General features: G+C 52.8%; 2 protein-coding genes across 2 annotated transcripts; one reads left to right on the top strand and one right to left on the bottom strand.

The window, feature by feature from the left end:
* Positions 1-256: 256 nt before the first annotated feature.
* NCLIV_023730 (conserved hypothetical protein) lies at positions 257-6,405 on the bottom strand (the record flags this gene model as incomplete). The annotated part of the gene is made up of 8 exons (XM_003882567.1): positions 257-2,270; positions 2,579-2,692; positions 3,110-3,258; positions 3,442-3,503; positions 3,926-4,047; positions 4,255-4,319; positions 5,043-5,078; positions 5,551-6,405. 8 exons carry the CDS (start codon positions 6,403-6,405, stop codon positions 257-259), a joined length of 3,417 nt encoding a protein of 1,138 aa, XP_003882616.1.
* Positions 6,406-11,093: 4,688 nt separating this feature from the next.
* NCLIV_023710 (uncharacterized protein) lies at positions 11,094-14,277 on the top strand (the record flags this gene model as incomplete). Its single annotated transcript, XM_003882566.1, has 7 exons — positions 11,094-11,228; positions 11,471-11,591; positions 11,760-12,235; positions 12,692-12,847; positions 13,277-13,391; positions 13,786-13,998; positions 14,189-14,277. 7 exons carry the CDS (start codon positions 11,094-11,096, stop codon positions 14,275-14,277), a joined length of 1,305 nt encoding a protein of 434 aa, XP_003882615.1.
* Between the last annotated feature and the right edge of the window lie 1,706 nt (positions 14,278-15,983).

Below are 15,983 nucleotides of genomic sequence, written 5' to 3'. Positions count from 1 at the left end.
TCTCATATCAGAGAGGTTCGCGATGCCCTTGTTTCCTTGGGCGCGTTCGATGTCGCCGAGTGGAGTTTTGCCGGTTGTATGACACGCCTCTCACTCCTGTGCGACGGCGCAGCGGCCGGACAGCCACGGACGGCGCTCGCGTGCCGGGGTGGTTTGTGTTGGGAACAGTCTTCCGTTCCTCGCTATCACTCTCCCTCGTTGCAACACGGGGGTATGGACGCTCGGATACAGACCTTGCAAAGGTGTACGAGCTTTCTTAGCACTGCACGCCAGACATGCCTCGCATTTGGAGTTGTTTGGCTGTGGCAGCGAAATCCGCGAAAGGTGTGTGCCCATTACTTCCCATTTTGAGGACAGCGCCTCCTGCAAGGCGAGGCAGATTTGGGGCGGGAGCTCCGGCGGGGGTCTGCTGGCCCGGGTGCGGCTGCTGCATGCCTGGCTGGGAAGGGAACGGTCCGCTGTGTACGGGAAAGCCTTTTTGAGGGAATTGCGTTCCCGTGGAAGGCACTTGGTACGGGACATTGCTGGGAGGCGGCCCGAACGCTCCGTTCGCCTGCGGCGAGGCCGGTATGCCTTGGAAAGACATCGGGTAGTTTGGCTCGGTGCTCATCGGCGCCGACTTGTCCTGGGGCCCCATCGAGCTCCGCGTAGGCGTGGGCATCTCTGCCAGCGTCGGGTACACGTAGCTGTTGGAGGGATCCGAGCCGGAAGTTTGAGATGCCCACAGCGGATATCCTGGTGTCCCCGCCATTGGCTTGGTTGGCATTGGAGGATAACAGGCTCCACTTCCCATCGTCGGAGGCTGCAGCTGCGCTCCGCCCGCGGCCCGCTCAAAGGTCTGTGGAAAAGGCTGCACAGATCGATTGACCATCACTGCGCCTCCCGCGTTCGCGCCCCTATTGCCGGTGTGCCCTCCGTTCACGAACCCCATGGGCTTCAAATACCTCGCTCCGACGGCATTCATCGCGTTCACGCTTGCACTGTTCTGCAAAGAGTTCGGAGCGCCGTTCACCGGCACGGACTGAGTCACGCCGTCTGCTCCGGAGACCTGCGACTCATTCAGCTGGCCGTGCCACATGCTCGAGAATCGGGAAGGCGACATGTTGCCAAGCGGCTGCGACTGCCGACTCGCGACGGCCGCAGGGGTAGACCCTATCGGCAGGGACATCTGCGCCTGCTGCATCGCCACCGGGTTTTGCGAGGGGAGGTACCCAGGCAAAGCAGAGAACGTGTTGCGCATCGGGCCGACGGCGGGCGGGGGCTGCGGAACCTTTCGCGGGGTCGCGCCTCCGGCGGAAGCGATTCGCCCGTGCTCTTCCTTGTCGAAGAAGGCACTGCCCAACGGTGCGGCATCGGTGCTTCCATTCTGTGAAGTGGAGAGTGAGCTCCTCTGACGGTCGCGGTGCTGGGCAGCGAGCTGGTGGCGGAGTTCGTTTTTCGCCTTTTCCTTCTGCCACGAAGTCAGCACGCGAGGCGAGGCGCCTTCGGACGAACTGCCAAGCGCGCTTTCGTTGTCCAGTCCGGCGCCAAAACCTTCAGGCATCTGAAAACCCTTCATCGAGGACCGGGCCCCGGTGTACGCGGGAAGCTGACCGACCGCCTGGTTGATTGGCGCCAGCGCGCCGCGAGGCGATCCGCAGTGATGCAACCCAAGACTGGTGTTCGTGTGTACGTCCCCCGCCGCATTGGACGCAGCTTCCACGAAGGCGCCGGGGAGGCTGCTGTTCCGCAGTTCCGCGCTGGGATTCGCACCTGAGACGCCTCGGAGCGCGGGGCTGTTCCCCTGGAAGCTCTGGAATCTCGGGCTCATCTGCGCAGGCAGGCTCTGCTGCGTGGGGCCCACGAAGCGATGAGGCAGATAGTCGCCTCCAAAGGTCGAGCGACGGCCGCCGTTAGCTGGCCAGCGCGATCCAGGCGTCCGCGCGTGGTTGGAGAGCACGCCCCGTTGGCTTTCTTCCTGCTCTTCGTCTGCAGACGAGCGACTGGAGAAGCGAGGCGTGCCGTTTGCGCCCAGAGAGGTCGGCCGGGACGGCTGGCGCTGAAGCCTGGAAAAGTGGTCTCCGCGGATCGTGTAACGATGACGCGACAGGGATCTCGCGAGTTCAGCGCTGCTAGGCTGGCGACGGTCGTAGCCGGAGTCGGCGGCATCGAAGGGAAGAGATACGCCCTTCTCGTTCTGAGGAAACAGCGGCTGACCCGTGGTGACTGCCTCGAGAATCATGCGGAAGCGGGCTCCCAGCCGAAGCGAATTGGCCGCGTCAATATCTTCCCTGCAGGTAGACACCACGAAAGACCAACAAGAAAGCCAAGCCGGTGTACGGGATCAGAGAGTCGTGGAAAAGGGGGAAGGCGAACGAAATCCAACGCACGCTAGATTTCTGCTCCCTGCGCCGGCATTTCGATCGACGTGTATATATACAGGCAGGTGCTCACAGAGACAAGAGAACACACGAATGAGGTAACTTGACGGATTTATGGTTCTCTCGCCTCAACGAAATGCCGTTGAGACACGCGCCGGACAAACGCCGCCACATGCAGGTGGCCAAGCCACTGCTTGCAAGCGAGCCCTGGAGTTTACCTGACTTCCTCATGCAGCTGATCTGCCAGTTTCAAGTCGAACCCAACAGTCGCTGCGATGTCCGCCTCAACAAAGTTGACTGTTGCGGCTGTTCGCTTGTACTGCTGCTCCAGCCTGAACAAAAAAAGGAACCGAAGGGCACTGAAGCGATGTCCTGTTTCAGGGAAACAAACGCTCACAATCCCTTCTCGAAAAGGCATCCTTTGTGTGCATGAGCGAATAGGCGTACGGATCCCTACAGACGTGAACTCCTTCACTCCCATGGGTTCGTTTGCACACGTGGATCATTGTCTAGAGGTCAGCGCAAGCTGGTCTCCAACAGCGACGTATCCATAAATATCGGGAACACGAGTATACCTGAAACTCCACTTCCCCGTTCGCGTACGCGCACCTATATAGACCCAGAAACATGCGAGAATTCTCGCGTGTCACTACAGGAGTGACCTATACAATCTGGTATCTCCAAAGACAGGCCTTCAAATCAGTCCACTTTGTAGAAGAGTGCTTAACGGCAAGTGCTCGAGTTTGTACCTGGAGACCTGAGACACGAGGTCGAGTTTCAGGGACCGTAAACGAGACGTCTCCTCCGCTCGCAGATGGCGGTAAAAGTCCAAAACCTTGTGAACCTCCTCATTGTTTTCTGATTCATATGCAGCTGCAATGTCTGCCTGAAGCTCCTTCTGTAAGGGAAACAAGACAATTCATGGCAGCCACAACAATGGAACGCAAAAACAAGAGGTAGCCGGGGAACGAGGGAGGCGAGGGAGACACAGGGAGTCCAGAGGGTCATCGAGGAAAAACACGACAGAAGACCTATTCGGGACCAAAACGACGGTGCCAAAAGAACAGAAGTGTTCGCTCACCGCAATATGATCGTCGATTTCTCGCTCTTCTTGCTGGAGCACATACACGGCGTTTTTCAGATCTGCCGACAGACAGCAACGCAGGGTAACACAAGAAACAGCAGAGTTTGACAAAAGAGGCCACGACCCGTGAAAGACATGACTGAGTGGGGGCTGTAAATTATCTCTTCGCCGCTTGGGGATGGCAGGAGTCCTCTCTCTTCTCTTCTACCTCTCTACGTTATTCGCATCACTTGGCAATATCAGGAATACGGTTAAAAAGTGAAGAAAACAACGCTAATCCACGGAGAGAGAAATCCAGATCCAAGCGCATATAGGCAGTACTGAAAAGAGTATGTACTTACGTGCACTCTGGCACCATACACCCTAAGCCATACACGAGTGAGTCGCGCAACATGTTCGCTGTATAGGAACCTAATCTTTGGGTCCGTACATCTGCACAGTCGCCGCCGGGGCACGAAACGCACCAGAATTTCTGCCTCACCTCTTTGTTTGTCGGCGAGTTGTTTCATCTTGATGAGGCAAGCTTTCTGTTGCGCGAGGGGTTTCCGGGAGCTCCATGTAACCGGCTTGAAAGTACATTCTCGTCTTTCGTCCTCGAGCTTGCTGTCGAACAGAAAAATAAGACGAAAGAAGCGACACAAGGGTGCCTGAAAACCAGTTTTTGTTCCATAACGCATTCCAGGCGTCAGCGCCTCGCGCAAAACGACGCTTTTCCCGCCCTCCAGTGAAATTTCAATAGTTCTCTCTGCTGCCCAGCCCACCGAAGAACCAGGTCGACGCTAGGAAACGTGGTGGTCCTTCAAAACGCACCTGATGTCCAGCTTCCGCTTCAGGTTCTCGTTTGTCTGGATTTTTTCTTGATGCCTCTTCACCATCTGAGAAAAAGAGAGACCGCACAGGTGTTCCGAAAACAAGCAGTCTACGACGCGAACCGCAGTTGGAAACGGAAGAAATCCCTCCTTTGTAAAACGAGAAGGTGCACACTCAAAAGGGAAGGAACGGGAGCAAGGAGCCAGTACACAAGCGCACGTGCGCGCAAACAACGAGGGGGGATCTACGTCGTGGCAACACGCGTGGGCAAGAAGGCAGGTGTATTGCCACACGCCTTGCCGAAACGGGGGTGGAGCGTCCGTGCAGAGAAACCAACATACCAGGCTCCATCGCTGTTCCCACTGTTGGGGAGTCTGCTTTTGTCCGCTTCGAGGTCTGTCACCGACACAGAAGAACAGAGATGAAAAAATCATGTGTCTGGACAGGAGAGAAAATGGACTGGTCCTGTGCAAGCGACGCCCTAAAGCCCTTTCTCCGACGCTGGACTACGCATGTGGTTCCGTCGTCTACTCTGCGAAAAAGGCGGGCGGAGCAGTTGCCGTTGCTCCTGAATTTTCAAAGTAATCAGATGCCGCGAGTCGGCAGATCAGAGTTGATCACTTGACGCATGGGCGCTGGCCGTTTACGGGGAATTCCCTCTATGCCGCAACCGATCGCTACATTGTATTTGGTGCGAGGAAGCTGAGTTTTTTTCGCCGCCTTCGGGATTCTGAGCCGTACTTGGACCGGAGAGCCTCCTCCTCTCTTTGCTTTCGAGCTCGCCTCACGAGGGCGTCGTTGTACAGCAAGTCGAAGCACGTAGGCTGCGAACGCAAACACATACGCATTCCCTGGTAGTGGAAACAGTTCACCTCACAACGGTTTCCGGTACCCTTCCTTCCCTTACCGACTCCTTCCGCAAGTAGCCTGCCACCATCGTTCCACAGGACAAGCTGAGTCTCTAGACAGAACACCCAGCAGCGTTTTTCTGGCTGCCAAGTTCAGGGCATGCACGTATACGAGCGAGCAGGAAACATCGAAGGCTTCGGACTGTGGAACAGCATCCAGGCTGAAACGTGTTTTTCCTTTAAAAACTAGAGCGCCAGAGGGCTACTGAGGAGTCGGTCAGATTCGCTGCCGTACCAAAAATGCGGCAAGGCTCCTGTTGATCACAAGAGAGAGCGTTGACCAAACAGGCACCGTCATATCTATTGCGGCGGGTACGATAGGACAGGAGTAAGCAATACGCGGCGAGGCCTCGCAACCAAAACGTTGTGCGAAACGTGATTTCCTTACCTTGCGGGAACCTCGTCCACTCACTTCTGGACGCACATGCTGAGAGGAACCATCTGTTTGGAGAGTTCCCTGCGAGTCCAGGTTTGACTCAAGTCCACAATCTGCCGACGCGCGCTTGGCCTTCCCCGATGTGTTCATCCACGCTGCAGACTCGTCTCCAGGGCTACCGAAATCCCCGGTTCCACTCGCCCGGCGATCAGGGAAACCGTTGTGCTCCGAATTTTTCTTGGAATCCTCCGTGTTAAAGCCTGACGGGGAACGACCCAGATGCTGCTGTCTCTGTTTCCCTGGAGCCGCCGGTTGTTCTACGCGAGACGCGATGCTGTGTCCGGACAAGGAAGGAATTCGCGATCCCTCAAAACTGGACGTCGCTTGGAAATGGTCCGAGACAGTGGAAGCAGAGCGTGAGTTTCCTGGAAATGTCGGCGTCGAGGCAAAAGGCACGTTTGTATGGTCTTGGCTGACTGCACTGGTGCCAGAGTTTAGCTGGGGCGGGTGGCCAAGCTGACTCTGTGGCCCCGGCGATTGACCCGCCGAATTCTGTGTCTCCGATGGAGATGATTCAGCCATTTCGGGGTGCGAGTCTGCACGGGACGCAGTCTTCGTTGAAGAGGGATTGGGCCAGGATGGCGCTCTCTGCTCTGTTTCTTGTTGGGCTGCAACAAAGGTTCCAGGCGAGGATGCACTATTGCCAGGAAGACCGTTTATGTGAGCTACGATTCGGCGGCTAGGAATATAGCCGAACGCATCGCCCCGTTGCAGCTGCAATGGAGCACCCGCAGACCCATTCCAGTAAGCCTCCATTGAGGACAACCGTTTCTTCTCCTGATCCGCCAGGCTACCCTGACGGGACATTTTGGGCTTCGAAGAGACAACTTGGAAATCAGCAGCAAAGAATCCAGCACCACATGGACGGGGGGGGGGGGCTCTAAATGCTATGGGTTGTCTTCTTTTCTTCAGGTCCGTCGTGCAGATGAAAAAAAAGGATCGTTCAACGTCCGAACTCCCAAGTGTCCCTGGATGGATTTAGCTGCCCGCGACAAAGCAGGCAGGGCTATCTGATAAACGGGCACGCTTCTTGACCCTCGGATGAGGGAGAGATATCGAAAAACAAACTATCTCTTCCAACCGAGAGAAGGCAAAGCAGAGATAAAACCTGGAGGGAAAACGATAGAGAAGCCGCGGATACATAGATAGGACCGCGAAAGTTGCTAGTAAAGACGATGTCCTGCCGGAGAATCTCTAGAATCGCGGGAAGGGCGGGAACGGCGGCCGCAGAGAACTTTGGAATTGATTCACAGAATAGGAAAGACAGCAGATACGGAAGCTAAATGCACAACGAATGCTTTCGTTTTCTGACGAGATGCATTCCGTCGAACGAACAATGTTCACCACGCCAACGAAAAAGCACAAGCACGTGAAAATCTGTGAGGACACGCGCGCGACCAGCAAGCGGCAATGGCTGGCCCGGTGAGAGTCTTAAACAGCCGCCACCACGCGGTTGCGGACGGTGGGGTACATCAGACAGAGACTGTGAATCGTGATGCTCTGTACTTCTTTGGAAGAAGTCGTGCAGAAACAAGGAAGACAAAAAGACGAAATTTTTCGTGAGCAGCGTGATCCACCGTGAACGCTGTTGAGAGCTATAGGTAAGTCGTTACACAACGCAGGCAACAGCTACGCGCTGCGAGCGGCCCGCCGCCCCCCGAAGCCGTGCCAATACACCTCGAATGCCGGGCTGCTTGTCTTTAGGCCGCAGAGTTTGCCAAAACGCGCAGATGCCCTTTTCGTGCGGCTGCCACCGTCTCTAGCCTAATGGTATACACTTCCAGCACGCGTACTGATGGTTGCGCCCGGTTCTCTCCTTCTCAAGCTGCGGGTTCGGCGTGGCCGGGCATGTGGTAAGCATAGACAGCCGTTTGTAAAAACCAAGTCGCACAATTCCACGGGCAGAACCATCAGAAATGCGCGTACTGCGCTGTCGTCGTTATTTTAGACAGATCGAGTTGCTTCCAATTTGCGCCGTCGGGAAGCCTTCCCGCCCCAACAAGAGAAAGGGACCGTAGTAACCTCGGACAACAGAATTAAGACATTGCAGACCCGTGTCTGATGAGGGCCACGTTACGATGTGAATCGCCTTGACGTGCAGCTACCGCAAGGAAATTGCAGCAGCAAATGGGCGCATCTGCTTTCAAATATTAATTCGACAAGACAAACAACGCCCAATCTCGTGTGGACCAAAGACGACTCGTCCGAAATACCTTTCAGATAGTTCGTGAAGCACGCTCGTTCCCTTGGGGCGGCAGGATTCCCGACAACAGTACTTACCTCATGGGTCAGTCCCTGTTTACACGACAGCTTGCAATTCTTTCCTCTTCGTCTCTAATAAGAGGAGCCCGGGTAGCCAGTCAGAGTCCACAGCGGCACTCCCCTTGTGTTATCCAGAGACCGTCTCTGTATCTCATGCAATTCTTGTCGTTCCAGAAACATACGCAGATTCGGTGAATGGCAGTAGAACCTACGCCGACATTCGGTGCTGCAGCCAAGCCGTCACGTGGAAACACATAGCAGAAATATCGAACCTTGCCTGTACGTACGGAGGTCTGCTGTTTCTGCTTTCTGATTGATCCTTGTGGCTTAATGTGGGACCAGAAACACAAATGTCATCAGCAGATTTCGGAGTCGAAGGGGTGGTACATGATTCTGCTAAGGAAACAACCATTCAGAATGTGTTGCGTCCTAATACACCACGCTAACCCGGACACATTTGTGAATACGACGCTGTCTAAAAATGGGCATTTTTGACGGCCTTCGTTCCTTTTTCCGTACTACACAAACACCGGTACGGCCGTATTTATGCTTCTAAGGAAAACACGTTGAGCTCGTGATGTGGCCCGCTGAATGACAGCAGTCGATAACGAAGGAAATTTTCAAAAGCGTACAAGGCCCCCCTGGTTGTAAGAACTGAGTGTTCGGCTAGACGGCTGCAGTCCACTTGTGGGAAGAGTATTTCTCTCGTTGTTCTAGTTGTGAGAATCCTTTGGCACGCTGGCTGCAGCGTTGGACTGACTGAGGTGTATGATGAGGTTCACTGGCGGATTTGTTTGCTCTTGGTACAGCTATTAAAAATGTTTCTTTCAGGATATGTGAAGCCACAGGCAAGGATGGAATATGCTAGCACAGATGTTTAGAACTTCATACAGAGTCCGACTGTTGAAAGTGAGTTGTTGCCGGTGGTGCGTCTTGGCAAGTACAGCGGGTTTCCTCCAATAACCGCAGCAGAACGCTATCAGCAGTCTGCCCTTCGATGTTGGCCCACTGGTGTTTAACCTCAATGAGACTCCGATACCATGGAGACAAGAGCGAATGTTTGGGGGAACATTTTCCCCCGCCTGCCGAGCAAATCGAATGCCTTCACCCGACGCACGGAGCTGACGGCTAGCGGGATGTCTCCCTGTTGTCTTCCTCGTGTCTTCATAAGGTGTGGATGGCCGCGTACAACAAGGAAGAAGCACGTGAATATGTGCATTTTGAAGGTTGCGTCCATACCACTTTTGTGACCAGGTGTTCGCCTGCACTGCTCTGCAAAGTTTTTTGATCACGTGTCTCCCTTGACTGCGGCTGAAATATCTGCGTACATCAGTGTCTGCGTCGCTTTGCCACGTTATCAGTTGGCGTCGGCAAGATCTCCTGCGTGTCGCGTGTCTCCGCTGGCCACCAACCTGGCAGGCGTAGGCATGATTAGTTTGTCTCCGCTTTGAAGCAAGTTTGTTTGTGTTTACTTGCAGTAAAATACAATTAATGGGCTCCGGACGCAAACTGACACAACAAAGACCAGCCAAAGATGCCAGCGGAGAGCGAAGACAATGCACTGTTTCTGTTTTGGTGTGCAAGATACTCTTTGGCTAGCCACATCCGTTGCGATTTTGATTGCGTATGAACGCAACCGAGAGCACATGAGCACTCTCTGTTATGTTACATTCTCTGGATTTTTTCGTGAGTGCCTGCGTTGTTGGGAACCAGCCAATACATCTCCCCTTCGTGAACTAGTGATTTGTCAGTGTAACAGCTTCCGGTAGCATGGCTCCCGTAACGGTTTTGGCGTCAGCCTTTCTTCTGGTCTTCTCATTGCTTCTTTCTGAAGCCAGGACGTTGCTGGTAAGTTCATTTTCACAGGGAAGCGGTGGCGGCGTGTGTTTCCTATGTAGGCAAGCATGAGAGGCGTTCTCTGAGCCGAGTTGCTTGAAAACGGCTAACCTGTCGTCTTACGTACATGTCTCACTTGCTTGTTTGTTTTTGTCTGTGTCACTCCACAGGAGAGAAAGAAGGTCAGATTGGCGACAACCGATCGGAGTTTCCATCTTTTGGGGGGCATTTCAACCTCTCTTCTAGTGTACAGTCACCCCGTCAAGGCAACGCCGCTATCTATCGGTTTGCCGTTGCGTGCCAATCTGCTGTCAATTGTATCAGAGAGTAAGATATAGGAGATAGTGGCATATGTATCGACGACGTGATGCCCTCCCTATACCTTGCTTTCGTCGGACGCACAGCAGCAGGGCATCACGATGTCTCCACAGTCCTGGAGTTTGTGGCGGATCCTGCATCGTTAGACTCGAGGGCAACTCAGCGGATGAAGAATCGCAGCGTTTCTAGCTACAGAAATATTCCACTGCTTCTTGAGCAACGCCGCAATGCCGTTGTCAATATACTCTATGTTTGTTGAAGCCAGCCAGTCTCCACGTAACACATGTTTACACAATCGCAGGGCAGAACAGTCGATGCTTCCGTGATCGCGCCCGCGAACATAAACTCACGGTCCGATCAGTTCCTGGTTAGGACAAACTCAGTGTTGTTCACCAATCGCTGGTCCTGGGGTGTCCGGCGTTCTAAAATCCGAATGTTCCGCTCAAGTGCTGCTGTGTTACTTCCGTCTCTGTCCGCTTCTCTTCGAAGAGTGCAAGAACAGTGAGTGTAACGAGCGCTTATCAGCTGTTCGACGAGCTCCGCTGGCTTCCCCTACCGCTCGGCTCACGTTTGCTGCTACGCTTTACATCACCGTTTCTAGATCAGAATTCGAACTGCTAGTGGCTGTGCCAGAAATATCACGCAAACCGAACGAGGCAGCAGAGGGAGGAATTCTGTGTGTAGTTCGTTTACCCGAGCTTACGACTAGCATAATTTGCGATGGTTCCGAACTTTTGTTTGCGTTGTGTCTATAGGGGAGTACAGAAGTAAGCAATAATTTACGCAAATTACATCGGAAGCGGATGGCAGGGTGACTGTTCTGCTGTGCACACGCGGTTTCTCCTTTCTCTCATTTTAAACGTCGCTTTGCTACCAGGCAGTGTGCCATGAGGGAACTTTTCTTGTGACAGGCCGGAAGCGAGGACGAGGCTACGATCGTCTCTATGCGGGTGATCCGTGATTTCTTTCAACGCTTCGAAACAAGGCTACTGTGTTTCTTTCAGGGCCTTTTCGGTGTAAAAAAGGCGAAATATGCAGATACCAGTCCCGTTTTCATCCCACCATCTGATAATCCCCAGATGAATGAGTTCATGGCCGTGGACACAAGCGGAGAATTCATTCGTCATCTTTGCATCGAGGAAGGGCGCGCAATATGTGCAGGCGCCACTTCCCGCAACAAAAGACCGACCGAAGGGAGCCCCCACAGCGAAGATGTGGGTGAATAAGCTGGCGTGCAGATGCTGACAAGTGTCCTTGAGTACTCAGCAAATACGGCCAGGGCAGTTTGCGATAGATACGTGAGGAGGACATGCAAGTTTAGCAAGGGCACCATTCTCGGATCATTAGCCATTGTAGTGTTTTCCAGTCGACTGGACGTCTTCACAAGGAATACCAGAGCTAGAAATCTCACTAGTGAGGTTGTCTTTGTCATGCATTGGTACGTGCTCTTTGTCAGATGTTGGTTGTCGAAGGAATGCTTCGTGGGCGACCACAAACTCGTTTCCATGCTTTGTTCGACGGATACCAAGGAAGCGATGTTGCTAAGTGGCTCGCGGAGCATTTGGCGACCTATCTGAGTGAGTTGAAGGTTTGTTAGGGTTGGGGGTGCACCCTCCCCATCGCAGCGCTAACCAACTTTTGATACTTTCTGAATCACGTTGAGAAAGCGGCCGGGAGAGTCCGTCAGACACAGGACTTCGTGCAGTGGATGTGATGTTTCTATGTACTGGCGTTGAAATGATCAGACGATATCAGAGACGTCAATGCAGATGAGATTTCGACGCAATTCGCGAGAATGGATAGAGACTTGAGAGCTGCAGATGTGTCCGGCGGATCGTCAGGTCAGTCCTCAGGTGTAGGTCCTTGGTACGGAGGATTTTCTGTGCCGCTGCGCGTGAGGCGATTCAATTTCCCTGACAACTGCGAATTTGCGAGGCAAGTGCTAAGGCTCATGCGCTCCTCTGTGCCAGCCTGCTCTACATGGGAGGGATCGGGAAGTGGTTCAACTCTTGAATTGATCCCAATCCGGATACGTGATATCTCCCCGTTTTCATGTCTGTTGTATTGCTTGTGTTCGCCTGAAGCTCTATTACTTTTTATTGAATATCAAAAAAACCCAGGTGTGGTCGAGGCAGCCGGGAGGCAAATAATCCCGCAGGGCGCGCTAGAGTTTATCACGGTGGCAGAGGCTGAAGGAGGTCCATTGCTGTCATCGGTAAAAGTAAATTTCAAGCGCGACCCTGAAGCGCAGAGGGGCATCTATCTCATACACGTTGTTAGCCTGGGTAAGGCAGTGTTCTCCATACAGATGATCTGTGCGAGCGACTGACATGGAGCTGCCAATTCGCTTGTGCCTTGATTGCCCGCGACGATCGAGTAGAGGGAGGCTTATTGAAACCCTTTGAGGGTATGAGGAGAATGAACTTTCCGGCTCTTCGAGAAATGTGGCTTTTCTCGATTTCTAGAGAGGTTAGAGCAAAAATGATCCGCCCGTAGTCTCTGCGTGATGTCTCTGACTATACCGAAACAGGGATAAATCACGCATGCTTCCGTACTATAGATCCGCAAAACACGTTGACATGCCTGAACGTAAACGGCGAGTGAGTTGCATTACACGGTGTGACAATTCGATGTTCTCCGTTACGTTCATGCAGGGCATGGGCGCGCTTTCATTAAGTCTGGCAAACGCATCTATCCCATGACGTATCCTCACACTGCCGAGTCCAAATTCGAAAGAGCGCGAGTGCAGTCGGCGGGAGGTACATTCTCTTTGGTTAATGGCGAGATGGTGTTAGGGGACGGTATCCCGGTCACGCGGGCGTTCGGCAGTTACGTAAGTTTAGGCCATTGACGCTCATAGAAATTGTAATCAGGGCGTGCCCTGCCCACCGCTCTGCCATCAGAAAGTCAAGTTTGGATTGACGATACCACTGCAATGCAGATGAATTAATAGAAGCCAACTGCCGCTGTTTCTACCCGCCATTTTGCTACGTCACACGGGCACGGTGCCTTTAGTAGCCCTGCAGGAGATTGTGATGACCCTTGTTGCCACAGCCGTGAGCACAACGGCCACCCACATTGCACGATTAGCGATAGGGTAAAAGAAGCCGAACAAAAGACAATTAACTCGGATATTGACGGAGCCGACAATGTGAGGCCTCCGCCGGCACGGATTTCAGAACGTGAGGTGCACCATGGTAAATTTTCCGATGCTTGTTGAAAAGACTGTGTGTTGGAGCCCTCATGCGTTAATCTGTCTCAGGAATTCAAGAAAGAAGAAGGCGGGGGGGCACGTCAAAGTGATGTAATCAGTGCAGTTCCAGATGTCAATGTGTTCTTTGCATATCCTGGAGACTCCATCATCGCGGGTACTCAAGGTGAGAACGAAAGCGATCAACTCTGTCGCTCGCCGACATTGCCGGCAGAGGATGATCACTACCACAGCCGACCAAGGTGTCACACGCTTTTCGTTTTTCTGTCCGCCGAATGAAGGGCCTTCTAAGATCTGGCACTATCGGTGTGTGAATGCGAACAACTCATGCTTGACCCTGAGATCTGTCTTCCATGTCCATTGCACAAGCAACCAAAGGAACCTACTTTTTCCGGGACAGATTAACAAATGAATATCTGCCGTTCCTACACATGACAAATGTATTGGATTGCCTTACAGTTCCTTGGCTAGGCAGTGAGACGTGTGAGTTTTCGCGACACACAGACACAGCTGTGAATTTCGACTCTGTACGCTGATGGTCTTTGTGAAATATTACATAGGCGCATTCGCTCATACGAGAACACGTGGGACGCTGCGGAGTCAACTTGAAAGCTACAAAATCACGCGAGAAACAGTTGTCGACGTAGCAAAGGCAATGGTGGTGCACGCCAAAGTGAGGAAGGTAGCCATGAACATCAGTACCTTCGTGGGATACCTACCCGATTACAAACTAAAGACTCGAATGATGAAAGAAGGCACTTCAGATCAGAAAGGTGAGATTCCACTGTCTTCATAATTCATGAGCGTACAGTGTAAATCACATTGGCGGGGTGTGAGGGGCAGTAGGTTGCAACACAAAATATCACACGCCCGACAGAGGATGCAGCAGGCCAGTGTGCAGTCAAGCTAGTCTGTTGTGTCAGTGACCCCCCTGGAGGATATCATTTTGCCATGTCTCTTCAGGCGACGAATACTTCTCCATAGACAGGACAACAGAGCTTTCTGCGGCGCTCCGAAAGGGAACTTTTTCTTTCTTGTTGCATTGCCCTTGATTGGTTTGGCATTAAACCTGCATCTGCATGCTTTGTCCAAAAGATGCTACGAAGCAGTCAATTCGTCGCCATGCACACCACAGTGAAGCCGATGCGGCACTTGCTTGTGGAATGCCTACGCAGCAGTGAGACATTTACGTCAAAACTCACATTCAGATCTTTTTCCGCTGAAGGCTTTAGAAGTCCCGTGTACCGGAAGAAGCCGTAGACAGGTTGTGAACTCAAAACTCACATTCAGATCTTTTTCCGCTGAAGGCTTTAGAAGTCCCGTGTACCGGAAGAAGCCGTAGACAGGTTGTGAACTAGACTCAAGATATGGTATCTGCATTCGATGCATTTGCGAGTGGGTGCACTTAGAGGTCTCATAGTGTCCCCTGAAGCACTATCCTATGCATTTGTGCGCATGCGGCATGACAAACTGTGGTCAACTCCCTGATGTTTTATTGTTTTCGTGTATCCTTGGGTTGAGTGGTTGACTAGCTGCTTTACAATATGAGTCTTCAGAACTGAAACTGGAATGTGACGCCCTCTCATCTGGCGTTGCGTGTTTTTTGACGCTGAAAACAAACACATTCTCCACAGCGTGTAGATGTGGGGTCGTTGATGGCACCGCACCGCAGTGAAGTGGGCTCTGACGGAGCACCCAGCTCGTATGTATGTGACCACCTCTGCACCTACGTGTGGTGGAGTCTCTGCCCAGGTAGTAGAGGGTAATTTGTTTTCGTCCTGATTTTTTTTGGGTCATTTGGGACGGCAATTCGACCTCGAATTCCCCTAGGCAAGGTTTTACATATACGGAAACTTCAGATTTCGGCTTTAAGTGTCATCTGGTTCGTGTGTTGTCACGCGACAGCCCGCAGAAAGGCGGTTCTCTCCAACTACGTTTGCTCAACTATTCCGTTTCCTGGCATAGGAGACTGTTGTGGCATCGGCTCGCTGAGCCACTTATATTGCTGGAAGTACTTTAAATAACTGGACAGGCAGTAGTGGCGAAGCTGCTCCATCTTCGGCTGGCCCCACATGGTAGCGTGTGGGGATGGCAAGCACCAGCGGGGCTGTTGAGCCAACATGTAAAGGACCTCGGGGCTGCAGCTGCAGGCATTGCGAGGTTTCCAGGCTAAGCAACTGTGATTCGAGAAAGCAAAACTGCAACATGATGCTCACAAACGGGCGACCTCTCGTATGTGTTGTATCTGTACGGAGGAGGCCTCACGTCTCTCCACTTAGTCCAGTCCACCGTGTGTTTCATAGGTTAGCGTAAAAATCAACCAACGTGATTTTGCAGAATCACATATGCCATCCTCGTCTCTGGATACTCAGTCGTGTAGCCACTGCTGGATACTGTTGCCGGTTTCCTCGAGCGAATATCAACGTTCCTCACCAGGCTCCTCCGAGAAACCACGCCATTTGCGAAATGGCCTGATTCCCGGCCAGCGATCGTAGATGGTCGTCTTTCAGTTTGATCTCTCTTCGGGTGCGACGTTGAGGGGTCACACTGCACAATATTCAACGGCCTTCGCTTTAAATCCACTCAGCGCGAACGGTTGTAACAGGAGGGCGTCGTCAACCTGTACCTGCCTCAACTGTGTTTTCTTCTTTGAGGCTCGTAGTGCGCGAGTAAGTGTCGTGCCGACCCCTCTTTAACTTCAAAAGGAGGAGGTGCGTTTTGTGCCATTTGTCCTATACCTTGAGAACAATGCAGGCGG

The sequence above is a fragment of the Neospora caninum genome, chromosome VIIa (assembly GCF_000208865.1).
Source record: "Neospora caninum Liverpool complete genome, chromosome VIIa".
NCBI lineage: Eukaryota > Apicomplexa > Conoidasida > Eucoccidiorida > Sarcocystidae > Neospora > Neospora caninum.
The sequence above is the reverse complement of the archived record's forward strand: the minus strand, read 5'-3'. Positions and strand labels throughout refer to the sequence as shown.